The 17,833-nt window shown below is 42.6% G+C and overlaps 1 protein-coding gene across 1 annotated transcript in view; it reads right to left on the reverse strand.

Annotated features, from left to right (window-relative positions):
• Positions 1-677: 677 nt before the first annotated feature.
• LOC137620799 (GTP-binding protein Rit2-like) overlaps positions 678-17,833 on the reverse strand; it is a 50,898-nt gene continuing 33,742 nt past the window's right edge. The window contains exons 4-6 of the mRNA XM_068351245.1: positions 13,161-13,358; positions 4,898-5,127; positions 678-4,152 (exon numbers count right to left, since the gene is read on the reverse strand). Coding sequence (XP_068207346.1) covers positions 4,128-4,152; positions 4,898-5,127; positions 13,161-13,358 — 453 coding nt within the window. The 3' untranslated portion in view covers positions 678-4,127. The remainder of the gene's footprint in view (positions 4,153-4,897; positions 5,128-13,160; positions 13,359-17,833) is intronic.

A 17,833-nucleotide genomic window follows, 5' to 3' on the forward strand; every position in this document is an offset into this window, starting at 1 on the left:
CAGGCAATTGCCGCTGATGACTCAGCAGGTAGACCTGTAGGCTCTCCAAAACCCCCCCTTCCTTAGCTCACAAGGAATGTGAGGTTGCAGCGACCAGAGAAACAAACTTGTTTGAGTGGGCCTCGAACCCCAGTCTGGCGATCACCAGTCAGGGACGTTACCACATCGGCCACCACAACCCTAAGCTCAGACTATTTGAAGTAAGTAAACTGATGAAACATTGGAAAGGGTCTCCTTTTCCTTCAACATCTTTTGATCAAGAACTAATACCTGTATTCTACATGAAAATAAACAGGGAATGTTTCAAGTAAGAAAGTCGAGACATTGAACTCTCCATCACTCTGTATCAAGCCATTCCCTTCATTAGCAATATACATACAGTACATACATACTAACATCTTGTGTCAGGAAGAAGAGAATTCCTAAAATTTCATCATATTTGCTTCCCCCATAGTAAATAATTTCCCAAAAATACAAAAACAATTAAATCTTTAAATACAGAAGAGATAGGTTTTACATAAAAATTATTAAAAAACTTGCATAATCTGATTTTAATTCAGTTCCAAACACTTTAAACAGTCAGCACCAGACAGACATCAATGCCGTAAAACAGACAGGAATTAATCCAGGTCTGTTCCAAAGTAGACTGTGCTACCCTAGTTCTGTTTCCTGAACTCTTTCTTATAGGATTATTGAAAACATTCACCCAACCATTCAAAGAATGATAATATATCTAAAATGAAGATGAGGTCGATTTAAATTGTTTGAAAGCTATACAATGACTAGGATTGAACTTGTATGTGTTGATCACACATTTTTCATAGTGCAATACCTGTTGAGATTATATCTGGACTACTTGGACTTCATTTTTAATGTGTCGTATAAGTACACATGAACTCTACGTATTCCCTTACACTGCACACATTAGACTACCTATGACACATTGGTAACTACTTGAGCTGATGAGGTGTTATGTCCTAGGTTTCAAAAATGTTAATACAAAGACAATGGAAGTCTCAACCGAATGAACAAATTTTCGTCCCCTGCAACTCTTTTACTAAGCTCTAGTCATCTTTTATCACTTGCCCAACCCAAAATTTTTACTTTCTTTAAAACTACTGTACTCATTTTTTTCTAATATGAATGTAGATGTACAGATAACATGAATATTACAAAAATATTTGACTACTAAGTACTGTTAAAGATGATATTAATCAAGTAACAGAAATGCATCTTTTAGCAATAAAATAATTTAACAGGTAATTTGGAGATTAAATCAATACCAGTAATGGGTCTTTCATTCCCTTCACTGCAAACTTGTGAACAGTTTTCCCAGCAAAGTTGTAGATGTAGATTCTCCTGAGTTTACGCGAGGTTGTATTGTTACTCAAGAGTACTGTGCATCACGGTTCCAACATATAAAACCTTTTTTCCCTTGATCTTCACTTATTAGCTCTTTCTAGACCAAATGTTTTGGTTAATTTTCCTTTACCCATTGCTATTTTGGAAGCCTCCTCATCAAGGTAATGATTGGGCTTCATTGCTTGATTACCAGGAATGTAGTATGTTAAATAATAAAAATAATAATAATAATAATAATAATAATAATAATAATAATAATAATAATAGTAACAATAATACCGGGTAATGATTATAACAATAATCAAAGCTGGGTAATTGATTACAACACCACGCTCACCATTTACTCCAAAATAATGCAATCCTGCAGTTCTCATCTTCTTGCACAGTAATTAGGTGGTTATTTAAATTCTGGGAAAGCAATAATTAGCAGGATATGTTGAGGAAGGGGGAAGGGGTTATAAAAAGAAAATAGCTCGGTTTCCTCCCTAGACGACTTGGAACTGACATGTCAACATAGTCAACCAAACAGAATTCGTGATGCCAGCGTACATAAACAGAAGTTCCTGAAGCCAGCATACATTTGATATACTGTTCATTCAAAATATACTGTACTTGAAATGGTATCGTAAATTAGCAGTAGAATTGTTGACTGGAACATGCAATGTGAATGCAAGGGTTTTGCACAACAAATACTATTCTCCTGGCAAACCCATTTCAATAACTGATTTCAAGGAGCGTATAATGTCACTTCTTACAGGAAAACAAGAAGAAAATGTAAAGCCAGGTCCAAGGCGTTCACAAATTGAAGGAACACGATCTGAACATTCCCTGACTGAAGCTACTGGCCCCAAAGCCAAGAGAAGAAGGCATTGTCGTTCCTGTTATGAAATACTGTCACAGAATGAAGAAAGTTCTGTGGCTCGAAAGAAAGCACGAAGAATAAACACATATTGTGAGAATTGTGAGGATAAACCTTTCCTTTGTCTCAGTTGTTTCAACTTGAAACATTCAGTTTGAAGAATATAAAGAAATTTGTGTATTTTATGTTTTTCTTATGTAGAAGCAAAACAGAATGTTAATTTCATACTTGTACTCTAAATACTACATGATTTCCTTTGTCATACAATTTATAAATGGATATTTTTTCACCCAGAAAAGGACACCATTATTTTCTTTTCAGAAATAAAAGGTTTACCAAACTGATTTATTTTTCTATTGAATGTATATAAATATAATCTAGGGTTAAAAGGATAGCATTTTTATTGATCTAATGATAATGTTTTCTATTTTTTTTACTGAAAGAAAGAATTAAAAAAAAAAATATGCCCCTTTAGCCAGCATATGAAGATTATTTTCAGCAATGAATGAAGTGTTTAGTTAATGTTCTAGTTTATTTTAATTAATTTCCAATATACCACAAAAATATTTTGGTAAAAAAAGCACATTTTGATTAAATTTTGGATATTTGAAAAAAATACATAAAATTCTTAGCATGTGTACCTATAGGGTACACATTGGTCATTCAGAGAGTCACCCTGTGAACCATATACGGAGCACATTGCAGTCAACATGTTAAATACCCACCTAATTACTGTGCAAGAAGATGAGAACTGCAGGATTGCATCATTTTGGAGTAAATGGAGAGCATGGTGTTGTAAACAATTACGCAAAGCTGTACTTTTATAATGGCATCCTAATTTCAATGAGAGAACCCTGTTTGCAACAAGTACAGTAATCTTTAAACCCAATTCAATCAAATAAGTTTCTGTTATAAATACTGAACAGTTGAAAAAAGGGGGTTGATTTAAATCCTGTACAAAGACAATACCTTCACACAAAATTGTAAACAAATTGTGTTTCTACGGAAACCATTGACACTTTGCTTGGCAACATACCTATGGAATTAAACAAATGTCACTCGCTTTCCATAACCAATTCCTTCGGCAGGGACGTACTACACAGTCAGCAACAAAATTAATATTTCCTAAAATCTTGCATCCAGAACAATATGATTGAAATTTCTATAGTAATGATTTGCCCTATATTTCTCTTACCACCTTGACACCCCTGAAAATGTTGCATGTGTAGACATTATCTTTCTACCCACACCAGAGTGCCAACTAATAAAATATATAAAATTCCCTATATTTTCACCTTTCATAACCTGACATAATTGCTACTGAAACTTTCATGACTACAGTACTTTGTCTTGCTACCTTTTAAGTACCAAACAGTGACGATGCAATCTTAGATCATTCTTATTAATAGCAGATACAGTAGTACTGCATTCATAAATGCTACCTTAGAAAATCAGAACTCGACAATCTGACATTTCACTTGCAATTAGAATGTCACCACAATCAATTCTTTGATGTGTTTCGTAACTTATTATTCTGATTTAATCATTACCGAGTCACGAATGATAAAACTATAATACAATAGGCTTTCATATTGACAACTTAAATGCAATCTACTGTATTAGTATTTATAAAAGTAAAATTCTCAACAAATATAAACAAAGATCAAATCTACTAACTGGGCAAAAACCAAGAATAATGCTTTAATAGACCTTCTTTACCTAAGTTTCCACAAACAGGAAAACAAATCTTAATTTTCATAAAAAAATGTTTTGAAGACATCTTTCTGCAATATTACATAAAGACCAAACTACTTTTTCTTTAACAATGCTGTAGTACTTTATTCAAAATTTCCAAAGGCAAATGCCCAGGCATACTTACCTTTTGCACTGGGAGCTCAATCACTCATTAAGACAATTTCTTTCTACGCAGCCTGGAAGAATGTGCAAAAAATAAAAATTACGAAGAAAGCATATGAAATGATAACTACATCAGGTCAAATGGTGCTCTCCCCATTCAAAACACAAAAGATATTGAATTATTTCACCAATTACAATGAAGTGTTTCTTGGCTTTGTCTAACTTCACATTAAGAACTCTTTTTCAAAGAAGTGATCCATGCTGTTGAATATATATCAAATGTAGCAAAATGAATATAAAGTATAAAAAATAAAACTTTTCTTTCATATCTAATTAAAAGCAAATGCAAAGTATCCTAAATATGAAGACTTTATAACACTCCACAATCATTTCTTTGGAACTAGGAAACAAATGCAATCATTAACACTTAATACCCAATAAAATATATACAATCAATGATAGAAGCACCCAATTTGTATTACAGTCCAGTATGTATACATAATCATAACACTGTTTTAAATTTTTGTCTTTGGCCTTATACCAAATAAAATTTAGCAGCATTATGCCAATTCGTTTATCCTACATCTCCAGTTGTAAATACCAATATAATATCCAGCTACTATACAAAAGCCACTGCAACCACACTTCCTAATGTCCTTATGTCTCTACTGTCTTTTGTATTCTGTCACAGGAATTTTGGAGAATCTTTTCTTTACAAAAAATATGGGAGTACTACTACTACCTGACAGGAAAAGAAAAAATACAAATATACATAACATATGGAAGATCCATACATCAGATCCCTAGTTCCACTTCTACCTGTATCGTGGACGACGGAAGATCCATAAAAATATGTTTTTAAACCTCCGCCAACGAGACAGTGGGGTTCTCCGTGCCACTTCGCCTCCACTCGCTTCTTTTTGCTTCTTTCGAATTTCCCGAACAAGCATGTGAAAAGCATCGTCGACAAAGTGACGAAGAGCAGCAGAAGTTTCAAAGAAAGGGCATCCCATGGATTGTGCTAACGCCTGTCCTTCTTCGGTTGAAACCTGAAATAATTTCAGCTCATGTTCAATAAAAAGAAAAGCCAATATTTAGTGACATCCACTAACCTTATGTCTTAGTCCCAAACAAAAGACATTCAGCCACTTAATCTTATAATAAAAATAAAATAATTACATTATTTTAAAACTAAAATAAAATATTTCCATTCTTAACTTTCTTAACTTTGAATGATAAAAAACTATTGCTTCAGAAGTAACCTCTTCATAAGCTGAGGATAAAAATAAAACTAATTAAAGTTTTCTCTGACTGCTATGTAGGAGCCTCCCACCTGCCATTTTCTGAGAATTCATACGAAGAAAGTCTCATGGCAAGTTGTCAATAAAGAACTTGATTCAGATAAATTAAGTCATAACATCTATTGTATCACTTTAATTACAATATAGTCTTCATCTGTTTGCAAGGCTCTGGGGGACAGGACTCCCTGAAATTCCATTTGTAATTTAATCTTACCAATGTTTCTTGGCCATTAATTTCAGCACTATTACCTTCTCATTTTTCTTGAGCACATGTCTACAGAGCATTGAGAAGCCAAGTGTCTTATAGAATTATAAGAGTTCTGCTCTGGATACAACTGGAATACTTTCATTTACTAGTGGTTAAACGATTTCCAACCACTTCACCAGTCTCATGCAGCTGACTATTTTATTTCAACTGCCGTTCCAATATCACTATTACTGGCTAAGCTACAACCATAGTTGGAAAAGCAGGATGCTATTAGCCAGAGAGCTCCAACAGGGAAAAAAAAATGCAGTAAGTAAAAGGAAACAAGGAAATAAATGAAATACATAAGTAATGAACAATTAAAATAAAATATTTCAAGAATAATAACATTAAAACAGATCTTTCATAAAAAAAAAAAAAAAAAAAAAAAAAAAAAAAAAAAAAAAAAAAAAAAAAGGGAGATGTATGTCAGCCTGTTCAACATGAAAGCATTTAATGCAAGTTTAAACTTTTGAAGTTCCACTGATTTATCTACCCGATTAGGAAGATCATTCCACAACTTGGTCACAGCTGGAATAAAACTTTTAGAATGGAAAAGAACTGACTTTTAGAATTAACTGCATACCTAGTGTTACAAATGGGATGCAAACGATGATGAGAATCATGAAAAATCTTATGCAACATACAAAATGATCTAATTGAACGACAGTGCCAGAGAATATCTAGATCCGGAATAAGAAATTTAATAGACAGTAAGTTCCTGTCCAACAAATTAAGATGAGATTAAGCTGCTGCAGACCAGACAGGAGAACAACACTCAAAACAAGGTAGAATGAAAGAATTAAAACACTTCTTCAGAATAGATTGATCACCCAAAATCTTGAAAGACTTTACCAATAAGTAAATTTTTTGTGTAATTAAAGAAGACACAGACCTAATGCGTTTCTCAAAAGTAAATCTGCTGCTGAAAATACCACCTATGTTTAAGAGTCATACAGAGTTAAAGAAACTTTATCAAAGCTGAGATCAGGATATTGAGGAGTCACTGTCCTCGACCTCCTTACAATCATACTTGTAGTTTTGTTAGGATTCAAATTCATCCCCATAATTTGCACCATGCACTAACTTTAGCTAGATCTCTATTAACCTGTTAAGCATCACCCATGTGATAACCCGTTCACCAAGATCTACTCGGTACCGCCTTCAACGGTATATTCCATTCATGACTTTAACTGCCTTTTTCAAGTCGTCAGTCTCGTGATAATACGTTTACTCGTATAGCAAATATAGGATCACCACTTGGCAACACTCTCAGCATATGTAAGCTGTAAATAGAAACTTATATGATGTCTGGCAACTATTTTTCTAAAGGTAGCTTGATGTTAGAAAACTGGTTTCCTCTCAGTGCGCTTTGGGCGTTCATGCAGAAAAGGTTGTTTGTGGTTCCTTTTACAATGAGCGGTCTAAAGAGGAAGGTTATTTCTTTCGATGAAATAAATGATATTCTTGTTGAGGAATCTCATAATGATAACCTGTTTGATAATGAGAGCACTAGTTCTGAATCCTCCAGTGATGAGGATATTGAAGAAACAAAGTTTTCTCTCGATGCCGAGCGCAAAAATGACTTCTCATTGCCGAATGACTGGACAACGAGATTTCACAAAACTATATAGGGGAGAGAGAGAGAGAGAGAGAGAGAGAGAGAGAGAGAGAGAGAGAGAGAGAGAGAGAGAGAGAGAGACTTGTCACTTTGTTTTTGTTGCTGATCCTGGTGTAAGATTTACGGTTGAAGATAAAAAGAACCCATTGGAATATTCAGTATTATGTAGCCTTTTGAAATGAAATAATAGTAGTATTAATTGTTTGTTTTTTTATTCCACCATTTAATCAATATCTCTACTTTTAACTATAAATACGAATTATAAGCATAAAGAAATGATATTAACTTTGAAAAATTATCATTAGCGAAATGACCGCTTAGGGCAAAAAAAAAAAAAAAAAAAAAAAAAAAAAAAAAAAAAAAAGAGATGGTGTTCTTAGACACCACTTTCTTTACCTGACCTGACGAAACAAACAGGCTCTTGATCCCAGGCCGAAGCCTGGATGTCCTTTCAAGGTATTTTCTGACTGATCTGACCGGGCACAACGACAAGTCTTCGGGATTGTCTGAACGTGGGATTGCTGGGACCGAAAAACCCTCGAACTTGGAGTCCCAGGAAGCAGGATTTTGAGTCTTGGCTACAAAGTCCGGAAGAAACTTAAAACTTAGGTCTTTCCAACCTTTCGAGTGAGAGATCTCGCAAGACAACCCGTGGAGCTCACTGACTCGTTTAGCGGAGGCCAAGGCTAGGAGGAAGACTGTTTTAAGGGTAAGGTCCTTATCATGAATATTCCTGAGTGGTTAGAAGGGTGGTTTAGATGGGACCTTAAGGACTCTGGCTATGTCCCATTGCGGTACTCTAGAGGCGCGGGGAGAACATGACTGCTCAAAACTCCTTATGAGCATAGAGATTTGACGAGAGGCTCCTAAGTCGAGTCCCTTGAGGAGGAAGACTTGGCCCAGTGTGGCTCGAACTCCCTTGATAGCTGGGATAGACATCCCTAGGACGTCCCTCAGGTGAACCAGGAAGTCTGCTACCTTGTGAATAGATGCGTCCAACGGTCTCAGGTTCTGGGAGGCACACCACTTTGTGAATGTGGCCCATTTTGCCTGGTAGATCATGACCGAGGATCTCCTCAGATAACCAGTCATCCTCGCGGCAGTCTTCAACGAGAATCCTTCCTTCTTCTGCAGACGCTCGATAACCTCCATGCATGTAGCCGGAGGGACTGAGGGTTTTCGTGGAACTTTCTGAAGTGGGGCTGACGGAGAAGGTCTTCTCTGTCCGGCAGCGGCCACAGCGGGAGGACCGCTAACTCCTTTAGGTCTGCGAACCACTCTCTCTCCGGCCACCAGGGCGCTACCAAAGTCATCTGCAAGTTCTTTGACCGTCTGACTCTGTAGAGGACCTGTCTGAGGGTCCCGAAGGATGGGAAGGCGTACACGTCAAGTCCGTCCCACGGGTGCTGGAAGGCGTCCTCGAACGCTGCTCCTGGGTCCAGTACTTGAGAACAGAACACGGGGAGCTGGGCGTTGAGCCTCGTGGCGAACAGGTCTCTCACCGGCGACCCCCCCTTGTGGAGGACTGTCTGGGCCACCTTCGGGTGTAGGGACCATTCTGACCCTACTACTTGACCTACCCTGCTGAGGTCGTCGGCTAAGACGTTCTTCTTCCCTGGAATTAATCTGGCCGTTAACTCGATGTGCTCTTTCTCGGCCCATTCCAGGATCCTTGCTGTGAGGTCGCACAACTCCCTTGATTCTAGTCCTCCTTGTTTCTTCACGTAGGCTACCATGGTGGGATTGTCACACATGAGGCGCCACCGTGTTCCCTCGGAGATGATGAACGAACTTTATGCATGGTCTCTGGACCGCTAACAGCTCGAGTACGTTTATGTGTAAGGCCCTCTCCTCCGGGGACCATTTCCCTCTTGCTGTTTCTTCGAGGAGATGGGCTCCCCACCCCTCCTTCGACGCATCTGTGAAGAGCAACATCTCTGGAGGGGCGGTCGCGAATGGCATTCCCTTCAGAGTGTTTGACCTGTCAGACCACCACTTCAATGTCTCTTTGGTCTCCGGTGACACATCGACCGTCTTGTGCTGAGATTCTCCCAGGGACCAGAGTTCCTTCAGGTTCCACTGAACCTTTCTTAGTTTGAGTCTTCCCCAAGGGACCAACTTCTCCAACGATACCAGGCGGCCCACTAGTCTCTGCCGGTCCTTGGCTCTCTTTGGTATGTCCGATAGGATGGGGTAGAGTACCTGATCTAACTTCTCGAGCCTCTCTGCGGAGGGGAATGCTTTCCCCAACTTGGAGTCTAGGACCATCCCCAGGTATGTCATCCTGGTGGAGGGGACTAACTGCAATTTTTCCATGTTGATGGTGATCCCCAAGTCCCTGCAGAACTGTAACAGTTTCGTGCCTTGCTCCTTCAGTGCTGCCTCTGAGGATGTAAGAAGCAACCAGTTGTCTAGGTAGTGGATCAGGAGGATCCCCTGCTCGTGTGCCCATACTGACACTGTGGTGAACACCCTCGTGAAAAACTGCGGAAATGTCGACAGGCCGAAGCATAGGGTCCTGAATTACAGAATGGGAACACCACTTCACTCTGAGGAACTTCCTGCTGGAGGAGTGGACAGGGATCTGAAAGTATGCACCCTTGAGGTCCAGGGACATCATGAAATCCCCTTCCCTCAAGGCTGCCAGCACTGACTTCGGTGTGTCCATCTTGAAGGCCGTCTTGCTTATGAACTTGAGGGCCGAGAGGTCGATGACTGGCCTCCAACCATGTTGCCTTCTCCACCAGGAAGAGCCTGCTGTAGAACCCCGGGGACAAGTCCTTGACTAGTTCTAGAGCTCCTTTGCTCAGCATGGCTGACACCTCCTCTTGTAGTGCTGCCTTCTTCAAGGGGTCCTTGGGTGCCAGCCATTCTGCAGGTTGATCGGGGATCAGAGGGGGCGGCTCCACCAGGAAGGGCACTCTGTATCCTTCTCTCACGACTGCCACGGACCACGGATCCGCCCCGTTGTCCCGCCATGCTTGCCAAAAATGTTTGAGGCATCCCCCTACCTAAGGTTGCGGCAGGAGTGGGGGGCCTCTCTCCCTACCTCCTCCTGGAGGCGCGGCTAGAATGGCCTCTCCTTGAGCCGGAGTAACTCGGTCTAAAGGAGGCCCGAGGCGTAGTACTTCCCCTACGGGAGGGCTGCGACGCTTGACGCCAGGACGAAGAAGGGGAGTCTCTTCTAGTCTGTGATGTAGAAGGGTGGGGGCCGTCCGTCACAACCCTTCTATGAGTGGGACGTCTTACTGTAGGGGGTCTGGGATCCCCTGTCTCCTTGAGCTTCCGGACCCTCTCCATAGCTTCTTCCACTGCCTTCAGGGGGAAGACAGAGTCACCCCACACCGGCAAGTTCCTTAGACACTTCGACTCTTGTTCGGGGAGCTTACGGACCAACCTGTTGAGGACCGTGTCTCTCCTCCGCAAGATCCAGTTTGCCTTCTGTGTGAGGGACTGGAAGGTAAGGAACTTCATGGCCTTCCCCCTGAGCAGATCAGTTCTTGGAGCAGAGTCTGGTTTTTTGGGTACCTTCAGGTCGTGGGACAGCCGAAAGCCCACCAAGGTGCATTCCCACCAGTCTAACCACAATATCACGTTCACGATATCCTGTGCCGTATCTTCCATCATGGAAGCCTCGGCTGGCGAAAAGCACAGAGGTGGTCCTGTCTTCTGAGCTGCCCTGGTTGAGGGTGGATATCGCCACTTCCACTGCGAAGGGTCTCGAGTGCCGTCCGTCAGGAACGTAAAATCTTTTCTGGGTCCTTAGCCCCGGCAGTAGCTTGAGGACCCTTGGGCTCTGAATGAATTTACCTGCCCTGCGACGTACCTGTCTACGTGCTCCATCCCCAACTTTATGTCCGGAGCCAACGGGAGGGTCAGTGATGGCTTCTGTTGGACGGGGTTATCCACCATCCTTCTCAACCTCGAGAGCCAAGCTTGCTCTGTCGATGGCTTAGGATCATCTAGCCGGTGATGGCGTCTAATTAGGGCCAGGACTTTCCTATAGGACGACACCTGATCCACTGAACATTCTCCGACGTCCATCAAGCCTACCACCACCTGGTCCTCCGTGTCGGGTGCATCGACGAGCACGGATGGATCCATGTGGGATGCTAAGTCCTCTCTTTCCAGCCGATCCAATGGCGCGGATACTTCCATCACGGGTGGATCCGTCGAGCCGGAGGTAGCCGTCATGGGTCTACCCCCTCCCAGGGAGATCCGTGGGGCATGGGGCCCACAATGAACCACCGATTGGCTAGAGCACTTTGTCAGAGCTGCCGTGGCACCGGGGATGCAGGCCATGATACCGGACCGAAACAGCGGCTTTCTCCACTGGGCGGATGGAGCCGGTGACTTGGCGGGTAATGGCATGGTGAAGCCAACGTGCGTCGGAGGCTTCGACCGATGGGCAGATCAAGCGGACGACACACGTGGCAAGGGCGCAGGGGCGGCTCCAGAGGCCAATGCAGCAGACACTGGAGCGGCGGAGGCCCTGATCGACCCACTATGGGGGAAAGCCACTCGCGCTCACTTGTCTCCGGACGAACGCCTCTTCTTGCTCTTCCTCTTGGAGGTCTTCAATCATTTCCTGGAAAGGCCTGAACGGGAGCGAGACTTCCTCCTACGAGACCTCTTCCGTTTCCTTCTCGCCTCCCGGGGGTCGGAGTCCTCTGAAGACGACGACGATGGGGAAGAGGAGAAAGAGACGGGGGAAGAGGAGAAAGAGACGGAAGAAGAGCTAGCCGAGTCCTCCGAGTCCTTTGACGATGATGTAGGATCTTGGCGTTGTTCCACCGGCGTGAAGGGCTACATGAAGTCAGGCGGGAGCGTCGACGATGGCGCAGGGGAAGTCCGCAGCGCCCTCCTAGATGCGAACCAACCATCGAACTCCTCTTCTTGGCGCATCGGTGATCTGAGCCGCTCAGACAATGGAATCGGGGTCCGACGAACCTGTAGGCTGCCTCTCTTTGTCTACCTCTCCCCCGGGTGCTGAAGTACCTGAAATGCACTGCCACGATGCAGGGGAAGGAGCCGATCCAGCCTTCCCCCACATCGGGTCTTCGGTCGAGACAGGTCCTGCGCGCACCAGAACCTCATCTCCCGAACACACTCCCGCCTCCCCAGCAGGCTCCCCACACGCCTGCGAAGCAACAACAGCCCCCACATCAGTTACATCAGACTCATGAGGCGCGGCAATGGGCCGCTTCCCCGCAACGGACTTACCTCGTCCACTACTCTGGGAAGGGGAAGGTGATGGGGAGCCTTCTTAGGGGACCTCTTCGGAGCCGCCTTCTTCTTGGTGGCGTAAAAGGCCCACTGGATCTCTGGCCAGGACACGCACTCTGGACACGTGGAAGACAGGGAACAAACACTACCCCTGCAAGAGGAGCACAACGAATGCGGGTCTACCTCTGGCTTCGACAGCCACGCACCACAAGACTTACCGGCCTTAGGCCCGGGGCAACGGCATTGAGATTCCATAAGGAAGCACTAAAACACCAAGCAACACAAGAACACTGGGAAAGGAGGTGAATGAAAGGGCAAAAGGGAATGGGTATAACACGCGGTAACCACGTGGTAACACAAAGGGTCGGACGGGATGTGAGAGAGCGGTGAGATGTGAACTACGCCGCGACCAGAAGCTTACTGGCGACTGAGACCTAGCTCCTTACTCTCGCACGCTGACCCGGGTCGCCTCAGAGCGAGTATCCATCCGCCACAGAGGGACCCCACTAGGGAAAACGGAGATAGGGGAAATCACAAAATTCTGGTCGGTTGGGAGGAGAATCCTAGATACTCCTAAGAAAGTAGTTCGAGGTAAGTACTCCATGTTGGAACAAAGGAAGTTTGCAATTTGCATGATCATAGTCTAAATTCACAACACAAACATATTTATCAATAATAAAGTCTTCTTACCTTCCTGTGCATAGGATCATCCAAGTCTACCTTATTACCAACTAAAACAATCGGGATAGAGTCGGCTGCGCGAACCTTTGCTATTAGTTTTCTATAACCAGCTACTTCCTCAAAGCTCCTCCTGTCTGTCAATGAATAGCATATCAGGAAACCTTCTCCACAGCGCATATACTGATCTCGCATAGCAGTGAATTCGATCTACAAAGAAAACAAAATACTTGATAAAGCATGTGTGATATATTGATTTTGATACAGTATGTATAGTAGATATCTACAGTTCTGTAGTAACAAAACAAATACAGCAAACCAATAAAAAAAAATATCACTCTCTCTATGGACGAAGTCTTGAATGAACTGTTCTATATTCCTTTCAAGGTCATTAAAAGGTGATTATGGGTAACCACTTTTAAGAAAATTTCCATTATAAGACTACTTTTTCAATAACCCAATATCGCACTATAATATATGGGTTGGGCTAGGTTTCTTTCCACTGACTAATGGTCGAGGGAGAACCTATATCCCTGGAAAGATATGTCATGATTGATTGATTGATTTAGAGTTTTCAGGCATTCTGACATCTAGGGTCATTGACGCCGGGATATGTCATGATGTAAGGCTATTTAGCCACAATTTACCCTACATTCTATCCATCCTTCCCCTCGTAAGGAGGAGGGGAGAGATACCTCTATTACTGACTTGTATAGAAGTTTCTCAGTATGGAAGCTTGTCGGATCAACGACCACTGCACCCAAAGGTTCTTCCTGAAGACTAGGGAAGATCCAATATTCTGGCTTTGTGTGATTATGTCCTGACTGGTCCCCTCATGGGAGAGCATATCCAATTCTTCCATGAAGCCATAACAAAACAGCGCTTAAGGATATTTCTTTCTTACATTCTGAAGGAGGAGTTGTGATGTTTCCCTCCCCACTAGAGAACAGGAAGCTAGTCATTCTTGGCCCAGCTATTCATCTTTGAATGGGGGAGAGGAATAAGGATTGAAGTCGTGGCAGCTTTCTTTCTATTTCTCTTCCATGGACTGCTGATCCAAGGTAATGTGAGACCATTTTTTATCCTTTAGAATTGCTAGTGGCACAGTTAAAGATATGACGTTTTTCTACTCGCTTTGCTCACGCTAACCTGATTTTAAGTGGGTCCAATTCACTGACCTGAGGACTTGTGAAAAGATTCCAAGCAGCTTCAGCTCTCAGGAGGTAAAGACTGTCACTCCTCCTATTGGAGAGTTTTATTGATTCTCATGAAGAGTCCAGGTCTGAATCCAATTTGAATACTTGGATTAGGAACTGAGAAGTATCATTATCATGGAAATTGAGGAACTTCCCCAATGAGGGAAAGAGAAATGAAATGCTAATCTGGCTACTGCTTAAGAGCAATCAGGGTTTAAATCTTAATGTCCTCCACCAACTGTTGAGGAATCGGTAAAACAGGGCAAGATGGACAGAAAGGCATAAGCATTTAGGATTCCAGGAGATGTTGGAAGGTATCTTCAAATTTAAACAGACAGTCTGTGACTGGAGAAGCATGGAAGTTTCTATCCCAACTGCATGGCAATCAAGTCGAGTGATGATGAGAAAACAAAGCATTTCCACTATGCAATGATATAAGGATATCCTAAAAGCCCCACACCTGGACTCAGTCAGTTGAGTGTTTTTGTTCAAATAGTGTTCTTGCCTGAAAGAACCTGGCGCAGCTACATCGCATCTTCTCCATAGAAGAATGTACCTGCTTGAGAAGGGTTTGTGAACAGGGCACCTTTGTAACTTTGAATCTTTGGACATAAATGAAAGCATTATCAGCCATTATTGAAACACGGTACAGTACTCCATCAAACCCTTTAGAAAACTTACAAAGTAGAAGCACTTCAAGCATTTCCTGTAGCTTGAGGAGCAGGTGCTTTCTTTCCGATGATCGCATCCTCTAGACGAGAGCAAATTCAGAAACGTGCCTCACCCCTTCTCTGCTCTGTCTGAGGACGGTAGATTTTAAAAGAGGAGTACTATACTCACAAAGGAGTTCATCATGGATCTACTAAGGTAGGTTGCACAGTATTCCTATTGTCACCTAACCTGGAGGTAAGAGGAGCTCTGGTTGTAAACAAGTAAAATTTTAGGAACTAAATGAGAAATCACTGGGAAGGCAGCCATGTGGAACTAGGCTTCTTGTCAATGGAGGAAGACTCTGAAAGCATTGTCTTTGTCGATCTGTAAATCAGTGTAGCAACAGCTATGTTTGCACTGTTGCTATGATTGTTTGCCAGGGAACCCCTATAGCTGTCATGCTATGGTATTATTAGTTATTCCACTCTCGGTCTTAAGAGTCCTAAAGAACTTTCTTCCATATATCTTAATACACATATTGATACAAGAGGCAAAGTAATTCCTTTTTAAGAGGGTAGAAAGGGCCGCCAATTGGCAAGACCCGTCGGTGGAAAGGTTGCTGATTGAAAGTGCTGAATAGAGACTGGTTTGAACACTTGGGGAGTGGTAGCCAGTCTGAAGCATCAGGATTTGAATTGATGGCTACTCTCCCAAAGACAAAGCAGAGAAAACCATCTACTGTATAGGACAGAGGAAATGGATTTAAGGGTATGTGTCCTTCAGGTCTATAGGGACGGAGTGGTCATCATAATTATGATGGACAGAACGCTACTAGTAGTGACCGGTCTGAATGGCATCTGGGAAACAAAGCACAAAGACCGAAGACTGGTCTCCAATTCCCCATTGACTAATCCATTCTAAGAGTAAACTATAGGAATCTGTAAACCTTGGTAGCCCTCCTGTCACCTCCATTCCTACCAGTAAGGAGCGTGTTTTGGTATATCACGAGTGAAATAGGCGACCACGTCTTGAACGTTGTTTTGCTCCCAATGTTGACAAGTATGTACTTACTCATAGAAGCTGCAGGAAGTCACTGAATTCTGTGATCCTTTCTGCTTTTCCTTCTTCTATTCCTCAACCTGGAAGGCAAGGTTGCAGGTGAAAGGAAGGAGCACTGTCTTAGCTTTTCCAAGGAAGGCAGAGCCTGGAGTAGCCAACTGGACCTGTAGGTCACCAGATTCTTCCTCAGCGCTCACTAAAGGTGGGATGAAGACCTTGGAATAGTTATACTTGAAGGGCCTGGGTCTTTAGTAGTACTGTAATTGATTGGTGGAAGAAGAGCTCTGTTTGTGCCTTCTTCCTCCATTACCATCCTGATGACATTCACTAAGCGGGAACCAGGCTATAGCTCTCATACCAATGCATTCCATAAGGGGCGTAACTCTCTCAGCTCATGTCTGGCAAAGTGGGTGGCAATCGAATTCTTTTTCTCTAGGTTTCAAAAGGATCATGGGAAATCTGGGATAGTTGTCGCTGGCACCTTTTTGCTCAAGAAAACACACGAGAAGTTAGTCGGAAAGGATCTTTGTCGCAGCAACGTGCTCATGATGTGCTTGTACAAGTGCTGAGAACAGAATTGAGAAGTCACCTGTTCCAATATTTCAAGCAAAACTGATACACAAGACCTTGGCATCTGGGCAAACTTGGTCATGGATGTGTCCCTCAGCACGGATAGATCTAGATCAAAGAGTATTATTGCAGAGGCTGAAGATTTCACATGATGGGGTCACCGAAGCACCTCGGGAATGTCCTGAGGCAAGGGAGTCACAAAGGAGGGTGTCGACATCTCGACCAGCAGCTCTCATGCCCTGTCTCTAGCGTGAGCTCCTGTCCAGAATTTTTTCCTAGGGTTTGGGTTTTAGGTACAGCACTGCTCTCCAAAAAAATCATGCAAAGGTAAAGGCCTCATCCTCAAGAGACTAACTGAATAATAATGATAACAAAAACAATATGTACAGAAATATTTTCAAAGTGATTGACATAAACCATACACTTAAGATAAGACGGATAAAAATTGGTCAACATGGCAGAGCCGACTCACCCTACAGGATAGCAAGTTCAACTGGAAGGAGGACAGTAGGGATGGTTTCAAAATGATAATAAAACAAATAAGGAAAAGACAACCTTTTGATTAACCACCAGGAATCCATGGCCCTTCTATTAAGCCTGCCCAACAACCCATTAAGAAAAAAACAAGAGGAAGAGAAAAAAGATAGAACTGCATGCACAAGTGTGCCTTCAAGCAAAAGAAAACTCTAATCCAAGACAGTGGAAGACCATGATACAGAGGCTGTGGTACTACCCAAGACCAGAGAACATTGGTTTGATTTTGGAGTGTCCTTACACTAGACGAGCTACTTAACATAGCTAAAGTCTCTTCCACCCTTACCAAGAGGAAAGTAGCCACTGAACAGTTACAGTGTAGTAGTTATGCCCTTGAGTGATGGAGAACTGTTTAGTAATCTCAATGTTTACAGGTGTATGAGGAGAGTAGAATGTGGAAAATATAGGCTAGAGTACTCAGTGAATGTGAAGGCAAAGGTAAAATGAGCCATAACCAGAGAGACGGATGCAAGTAGTACCGTCTGGCCAGTAAAAGCGGTATTATCTTAACAGGTGGCTATAGCTACCGCAAACACATTCATCTAAATTACTAATTCTCTAACGAGTGCAAAAGTAATCCTTCTTACTTATGGTCCAACCTTTCTGTCTCAACATTTTATAGCTTGAACAAGGTGACAAGCCATGATACATATCTTCTTACCATGTGCGGTACTA

Source organism: Palaemon carinicauda, chromosome 27 (genome assembly GCF_036898095.1).
Source record: "Palaemon carinicauda isolate YSFRI2023 chromosome 27, ASM3689809v2, whole genome shotgun sequence".
Lineage (NCBI taxonomy): Eukaryota > Metazoa > Arthropoda > Malacostraca > Decapoda > Palaemonidae > Palaemon > Palaemon carinicauda.